The sequence below is a fragment of the Acanthisitta chloris genome, unplaced genomic scaffold (genome assembly GCF_000695815.1).
Source record: "Acanthisitta chloris isolate BGI_N310 unplaced genomic scaffold, ASM69581v1 scaffold19817, whole genome shotgun sequence".
Taxonomy (NCBI): domain Eukaryota; kingdom Metazoa; phylum Chordata; class Aves; order Passeriformes; family Acanthisittidae; genus Acanthisitta; species Acanthisitta chloris.
In genome coordinates this window covers 1-7,466 of record NW_008684518.1, presented here as the reverse complement: position 1 = coordinate 7,466, position 7,466 = coordinate 1, and the positions used below count along the sequence as shown (strand labels likewise).

At 50.5% G+C, this 7,466-nt stretch overlaps 1 protein-coding gene across 1 annotated transcript in view; it reads left to right on the top strand.

Annotated features, from left to right (window-relative positions):
- Positions 1-4,484, top strand: part of VAMP4 (vesicle-associated membrane protein 4) — a gene marked incomplete at its 5' end in the record, with an annotated part of 9,861 nt that extends 5,377 nt beyond the window's left edge. Inside the window, 4 exons of the mRNA XM_009079377.1 lie at positions 1,760-1,860; positions 2,379-2,458; positions 2,654-2,705; positions 3,947-4,484. Coding sequence (XP_009077625.1) covers positions 1,760-1,860; positions 2,379-2,458; positions 2,654-2,705; positions 3,947-3,975 — 262 coding nt within the window. The remainder of the gene's footprint in view (positions 1-1,759; positions 1,861-2,378; positions 2,459-2,653; positions 2,706-3,946) is intronic.
- Positions 4,485-7,466: the final 2,982 nt, after the last annotated feature.

Genomic DNA, 7,466 nt, shown 5'->3' with positions numbered 1-7,466 from the left:
CTGAGAAATGTTTGGGAATTATGTGTCCTTCCTCTCCAGATAAGGAGCTCCTGGCAGGTGGCTGCTGTTGATGTGGAAGGCAGAAGCTGCCACCACACAGTGTAGGTGGGTGCAGAGAGATGCTGCTCCCACGGACTCTGTGATGCAGCCCAGGGAAGGCAGGATCCTTTCACACAGTGTCCTAAATATAGCAAGTTTTGACATGTGCTGCTGGAGTCCAGCGTGTGCCGTACAAAGGCAGACTCAGAAATGGCTTTTAGAGGGGTTTCCTGGCTGTTCCTGTTCTGGAAGCCACAGGGCAGTGGTGCTCCAGAGCTCGACCTGAAAGGCTAAGGTGGGAACCCCCTTCATATTCAAAGATGTGGAGCTCTTCCTAGAGCTTTCTTGGGAGAAAAAAAGCCTTTTAATGACTTTTCCTGCCTGTTTCTGGAACAGTAAGTAAACATGAGCAAGGCATGTGCATTTCCATTGTGAGCACTAGTGCTTGTTGCAGCTGCTGCTCATCGGCACAAGTGTCTGCTGGGTGAGAGCACAAAGCTGGTGGGGAGGCAGGAGAAATAGATCAGTCTCTAATTAATGAATGAAGTAAAGGCATGGGTGGCTAGGACAGAGCTGTGTTTTCTGGCTCTGCAGTGCCCCATTGACAGAGTTGCACCAAGTCTGTCTTTGCCCCAGTTCCCCAGGCCGTGGGGGAGGAGATGCTGTTCTCATCATTCCAAGTGCTTTGAGCTGAGAGTGACGTGGAGAGCTGCTGAAGTACCCTGTTTGTGCTGCATATTTAGCTAATGCTGGATGCATTTCAATATGTTTCAAGTGCTTAAACATTTTTTCAGTCAAGGCAACCTAAGCCATCAAACCCAAGGCTTCTGCAGAGCACGTGGCCTGGAGCTGTGTCTGTTTTGTTGCCCTGTGTGTAGTGTAGGCTCCAAGATCCTGCTGTTGCCATTGACTTTCTGGGAACGGTATGTCTCTAACAATGTATTGTATCCCCAGGGCCTCAAGAAAATCCTTATTTCTATCTCCAGGAAAATAGAAGTGTTATTAGCTCCAAAATACAAACCAGAATGTAGCAGTATTTTTCCACCAGGAAAATTTTTCTCTCTTGCCAATGTGTTTTTTTTTTTTATGGAGTGAATAAATGCATTTTTAATAACCCTACGGGTGCGATTTAGGCTACTGTTCACTGGAGGGACTACCCACAGAGTTGCGTAAGCTGTGAGGAGATGGATTTTAATAACTTGGTTTGGTTCATATCAGCCATTTCTTTGCTGTCCTATCTCTGCCTCTGGCAGAGTGGGTTTCATTTAGTTTCCAGAGGGGTTGCACACCTTGATTTGATTTCATGCCAAGTTATTGAGCAAAGGTGTGATGTGAGGTTCTATAAAATGTGGAAAGATAAGGTGGGTGGGGGTTTTCCCCCTTTGTGAGCTCTTTTGCAGCAGAGGTGCTCACCAAGAGTAGTTAGTGTCTTTTTATACAGCATTTGTGTGTTAAAGGTGTTAGAGGGTGTCCTGCTTCTGCTGACTCCCTCTGAGCCCCTTGTATTCATTCCCTCACCCTCCTAGGATTGCCAGAGACTCACCCAAGGCACTGCCATGCTTCTGGCTTTCTCAGCATCCCATCAACCTCTCTCCACTGTTGTGCCCTTTCATTTTCGTTAGTGAGCTCTCAGATCCTGCCAGCCTGGGCAGCTCTGAGCTGTGATGCACGGCCTGTGGTGCTCACTTCTGCCTCTCATGCTGCCTCTGCTCTGCCCTAGTGTCCAGAACCAGGTGGATGAAGTCATTGATGTTATGCAGGAGAACATCACGAAGGTGATAGAGAGAGGCGAGCGGCTGGATGACCTGCAGGATAAATCAGGTGCGAGACTAAGTGCAGCTCTGCTGGGCTGTTCCCCTAATCTGTGCCTGGTTGCTGGGCCAGGTTACCTGGTTCAGTCCAGAAAGTGCCTAATGACAGACCTGGGCTTGCATTTCTGTCCTTTCTGGGAGTGCTGTTTTCCATCCTTGGGCTGTAGATCGGACTTTCTGCTCTGCGCAAAGGTGTTAGTTTGGGGGCATCTGGGTGCTCTGGTCGAGTTGGTCCTTCAAGCAAAGGTAGTAGATTGGTCTGTCTCCTGGCACTGTGTGCTGGCTTGCAGAACAGACTCCTGTCCTCAGAGGCAGCCAGCACAAAGGGGGCTCAGTAGGACTCAGCAGGAGTGTGTGTGCTCTAAAGGGCGTCACAGTGGCATCTGCTGTGGCCGTGGTGAATCACACTGTGGTTGGGCCTTTTCCCCTCATGTCAAGTTTAGTGCACAAAGCACAGTGGAGTCAGGACAAGTGAGTGCTCTGACTGTGTGTGTGTCCCTGAGTTGCCTCTTCTCTTTCCTTTAACAGACAGTTTATCAGACAATGCAGCAGCTTTCAGCAAAAGAGCCAAGCACCTTCGGCGCCAGATGTGGTGGCGAGACTGTAAGGTGAGCAGGAACGGGAACAGGCAGGGGTGGGTTTGTGGAGGAGGGTCAGGTTACCTGCTTGCTCCTAGAAGTTGGGAGGGGATGGGGAAGCTCTGCCTTCAAGCTGAAGAGGTGCTGGAAGGCACAGGCCTCCTTCCAGGTGGAAGCAGCTGCCCATGGCACCCTGTGTAACACGTCTCTGTGCTCCTCTTGCAGATGAAGGCAATCATAGCCATGGTGGTGGTCATTGTGCTGCTTGTGATTATTGGTAAGTAGCTCCAGGTCACCCCAGCCATGTCTAGCATTGAAGTATTCATAGTATCATAGTATGTTAAGGGGTTGGAATGGACCTTAAAGATCATCTAATGCCAACCCCCTGCCCTGGGCAGCGACACCTCCCACCAGAGCAGGTTGCTCAAGGCTTTTTCCAACCTGGCTGTGAACACTACCAGGAATGGGACATCTGCAGTCTCCCTGGGCAACCTGTGCCAGTGTCTTGCCAGTTATTCGTGGCACTCCATGCTGTGAATGACACCATGTTGCTGCTGTGACTGGGGGGAGAGCACCCAAACCTGTCCACTGGTCCCACTCTGCCTTAAGCTATCATAGGTGGTGCCTGTAGAGCAGTCTGTGCTCCTTTTCTGCAAGGCTTAAACATGGAGGAGCAGGCTCAAACCAAGTCCTACTACTGTGACCAAGGAGAGCCAGCATTGCCCTGACAACCTTATATTGATCCAGGGTTGGCACTGACAGATCCCAGGGCTGGTGGGAGTAAATGGAAGATTTTCAGACCAGAGACATTGGAAGACATTGTTCTTCCAAAGGCCTCTCCACATATATCAGCCATCTTGCAATGAGCCTGCTGTCTGCAAGTGCTCTTCCCCAGAGCTGATGGGCCACTTCATTTCCAGCAAGTAGCTGTTGTGGCTTTGCTGTTGGTCTCTTCCCCTGCCCTCTGTCCTATCTGGACCTCCCCAGAGCAGAGATGTCACTGCTTTTCCTACCAAACAGCTAATAATGACCAGAGCGTTTCTTCCAGGCAGAAGTATTTCATCCCTCTGCCTGCAGAATGATGTTCCCAGGATCCAGGCAGCCCAGCATGGCAGTGCAGCTCTTCCATGCCATTTGGCCTGGAGGGTGTTCCTCCCACTGCAGTGGCCAGCAGCAGCTTTGTAATTGTTCTTATTACCTCAGCAAAGCCCTCAAGGCCTGTTGCCCTTCTGACACACAGCCTGCAGTGGGAGAGGCAGAGCTGGCAGCAGGATAGAGAGAGAGAGCGACTGATGGAAAATCCCATCTGGTTTAATTTTGGGAAGCTGGAAGGAGATGAAGGTGGCAGGATATGTTGTCTAGCGTGTGTACAGGCAGCAGATTGCTTCAGTTTGAGGTTGGAAACACACTTTTGCTTGCAGCTGCTCAGTGTTTGTCACTGCAGCAATGGGGGACTCTGTCAGGGACGTGCTGCATGTGAAGGTGTGTGCTGACAGCTTGTTTCCTTGTGTTTTCCAGTGCCCATAGTCCTGAAGTACCACACCTGACGGGGCAGCTGGAGGCTTCGCTGGAGCAGCCTCTGGGATAACCAAACTGCTGTGTAATTTAAGTGAGATATCTGTATATAGCTTTGAAGTTGTTTTTCTCCCAGGAACAAGGAGGTGGTGGCAAGCAGCCAGTTCTAATGGAGTGTTTTAAGAACTGCCAAATGACCCTTTTCCCGTCCAGTACCTGTTCCTGCTGTCAGACTTTTTTTCTTTTTTTTTTTTCTAACGGAAGATTCAGATCCCAAACTGCCTGATTTGTGGAATTCTGGGTCTCTGGTTTGGAGCTGGTTACTTGCCACTATATTGTCTATCTGTATATATGGTTGAGTTGTAATATTAATATTAATAATGTGTGAGCAGCTCCCTACTGCCTGCTGTGGAAGGCAGAGGGGACTCTGTCCTGTAACCAGAGAAAAGTGTCCAAAGAGAAACATGCCAATATGTTACAGGGAACTGACTCTTCTGTGGAGAACTGCAAGGGTTTTGTTTCTCTCTTGTTCAAAAAAAAATCAAACCCAGAAAAAAAAGAAATTAGGTTTTACAATCCAGAAGATGTTCTGGTCCTGCCATGGGAATGCACAAGCTCAGTGTTTTCAGTATTGCTGCTTACAGCTGTGACTAAAGACATTCCAGTAAACCTATTTTTGACTGTACATGTGGAGTTTCTGCACGCCTTCATCAAGTTTTGGAGGACATTCAGGGCTCTCCACTGCCAGGAGTCCCCAGGAAAGGGATGTTTCTGTGTCTTCATAACCAAAAGCAAGAGGAGCCCAGCTATTAGCCTGATTATATAAAAGACACAGCAGGGCAAGAGCAAGTCTCCCCAAACAAGTCCACAGAGAACAACCCTACTTCATATTCAGAGCCCTTCACCTTGACATGTGGTCCTGAATGCCAGCCCATTTTGCTTCTTTGTGATCCAGTGGGGTGGGAGTTGTTCCCAGACACATGTTTTGGGGTGCTCAGGGAGGTGTATGGGCCCCTGTGCTGGAATGAACAGGAGCTGAGCTCCTCCACCCATGCATGGTTCTGCAGTGGGTTTTTTGGCTGTCTGCAGCCTTGGTCTCACATGTTGGTGGCATTTTTGTCAGCCCTTTATTTTTGGGGCCCTTGTTCCTTCCAGCCCTGAGCCTGCGACTTTAGCTGAGGTGAGATTAAGTTCTTTTAGTTCTCTCTTTGCTCTTTTCGGTTGAGAGAAGCATTGTCCTGCTTAGCATGTGTTTGAAACAATACTGGAGAGGGGAAATGGTGCCCCAGAGAATTCCCAGTGCCATGTCCCAGTTTCCTCTTCTGAACCTGCCCCCAGGACCCCGTACACAGTTTCCACCTGAGTGGTGGTGCTGCCCCATGCAGAGAAGGGGATTAAGAGTGAGCACAGCAGGCTGGAGGGTTGGATGTGATTACAACCTCTGCTTGCCCAGCTGGAATATAAATAGGGCTTTTCCCCTCTGTGGGCCCTGATCTCTCCAGGTGGGAACCAGAAAGCCAAGCTGAGTTTTTCCTCCTTAAGTATACCCTGGTTTTAAAATCATGCACCAAATGGAAGGGACAAAAATCATCCTGCCTCTGCCTTTGGCTACTCTCTACCTGCAAGGGATCAAGCAGGTGAATGAAGGGGGACTGTGTCTGTCTCCAGGGGGGCTGCAGATCTTGCTGAGCTGTTGGGTACCTTGTCCTGCCAGCTGGAAAGTGAGTTAATTTACTCCTGCTGCTGGAGAGTCCTGCCAGTGCCTCTGCCTTTGCCCAGCCCTGTCTTGCCTGTGCTGCTGCTGCTGCTGCCACCCACAGCAGGACCTTGGGGCCACAAGAGCACGAGAGGACTTCAGATCCCTGCTAGCAGGCACTGGGTCTGAGCAAGAGAAAGGAATTTGGCAGTTGCTTTCTGGGGGCAAAGCCTGGCCCTAATGCTGGGCTAAGGGCCTTGCAAAGTGGGTGCTGGCAGGATGAAGGCTTCACAGCAACACAGCCATGTTAATGGAGTGCTTAGAGCTGCTGGATTTGAGAGCTGCTACACCCTGCCGAGCCCTGTCCTTGCTGGGTTGGGCAGATCTCTGTGAGCAGCATGTCCTTAGGGAGAGTTTCCAGCTGGTGATGAGCTCCCCTCAGTGCAGGCACCAGAGTACTGCCCCAACAAGTGCTACTGTTACACCATTCTGGCAACGCGCCGCGTCAGAAAGGCACAAATGCTTTTCCAGCTGCTCTGGATCCATAGAAAATGAGATGACGAGGTTAGTGCCTCTGATCCTGGACCTTTTGTCTTGTGCCTGTGTCCTCCTGCTACCATGGACTCATCCTGTTGTGCAGGGGTACTGGCCCAAGCCTACCCCAGACAGCTGAGCACAGGCAACAGGCTCTTGCCCTGGGAAAGCTGGAATTCTTCAACTGCTGGAGTGGTTTGCAGCATTCCCAGGAGGTTGGGGTGCAAATGGCTGTACCTGAGATGCAGGTCAGGGAAAGCTGCCCTAACCAAAGCCACCAGCATACTTCCCTGAGATGCCAGAAGTTGGTGTTGATGAGTTTTAGGTTCAGGTCACACTCAGTGCTGGGGTTGTCCTGAGCACACACCTTCCCCATGGGACCAGCTTTGGCTGTGAGAAGCAGCACCAGCAGCAAGTCAACAGGCCTGCTCAGAAACTTCACAGTAATACAATTTACTTAGCAAGTTTTAGATTTTTGTTTTCTTTTTCTAAGCTGAAAAGATCATTAGGAATTTGGTCCTCCTTATGTTTCTTTGCCACTTTTGTCGTTATATTGCAGCCTCTGCTGTCCCACCTTGGACTGGTGGCAGGACAACTGCAGTGAGTGGAAAGGGTGGTTGTTTCCAGCAGTGTCTTCATGATTGGGGTTGGTTTTCACTGAGGAGATGTTATGAAGGAGATTCTACAACGAAAACAACTCCTTCACGCAAGCGTCAGGTCTGGTTTATCCATTCCCTCTTTTTGCAGAAGACAGACCATTAGCTGCTGTTTTCCACATGATTGCTTTTGTACAGGGAATGGCATCTTCTGGCAGGAGCTGTGCATTCCTCCTCCCAGGCTTGCTGGTGTGACCCATTTGGTGCGACCCTGGGGTGCTCATGCCAGGGAGCAGGGGAGCTGCTGCTGCACCCTCCTGAGCCCTGTCCTTGCTGGGCTGCAGGATGGATGTCTGTGCTGTGACATGGGTGGGAGAGGTCTCCTGGCTCTGGCAGCTGGGCAGCCCAGGGGGAAGAATTCCCTTCTGGAGAGTCGCCTTGCAAACCAGGAGCTTTGGAATGGGCTGCCCTGGGAAGTGGTGGATTCACCATCCCTGGAGGTTTTCAAGATGAGACTGGATGTGGCACTTAGTGCCATGGTCTAGTAACCATGGTAGGTTTGGACTCGGTGGTCTTTGAGGTCTCTTCCAACTTGGTTGATTCTATGATTCTAGCGGGGCTGGGAGTTAGGAGAGAGCCTGGCTACCACGGCGGGAGAGCGCCAGGGACCCTCCTGCTGCTGCTCCACAGGGAACTG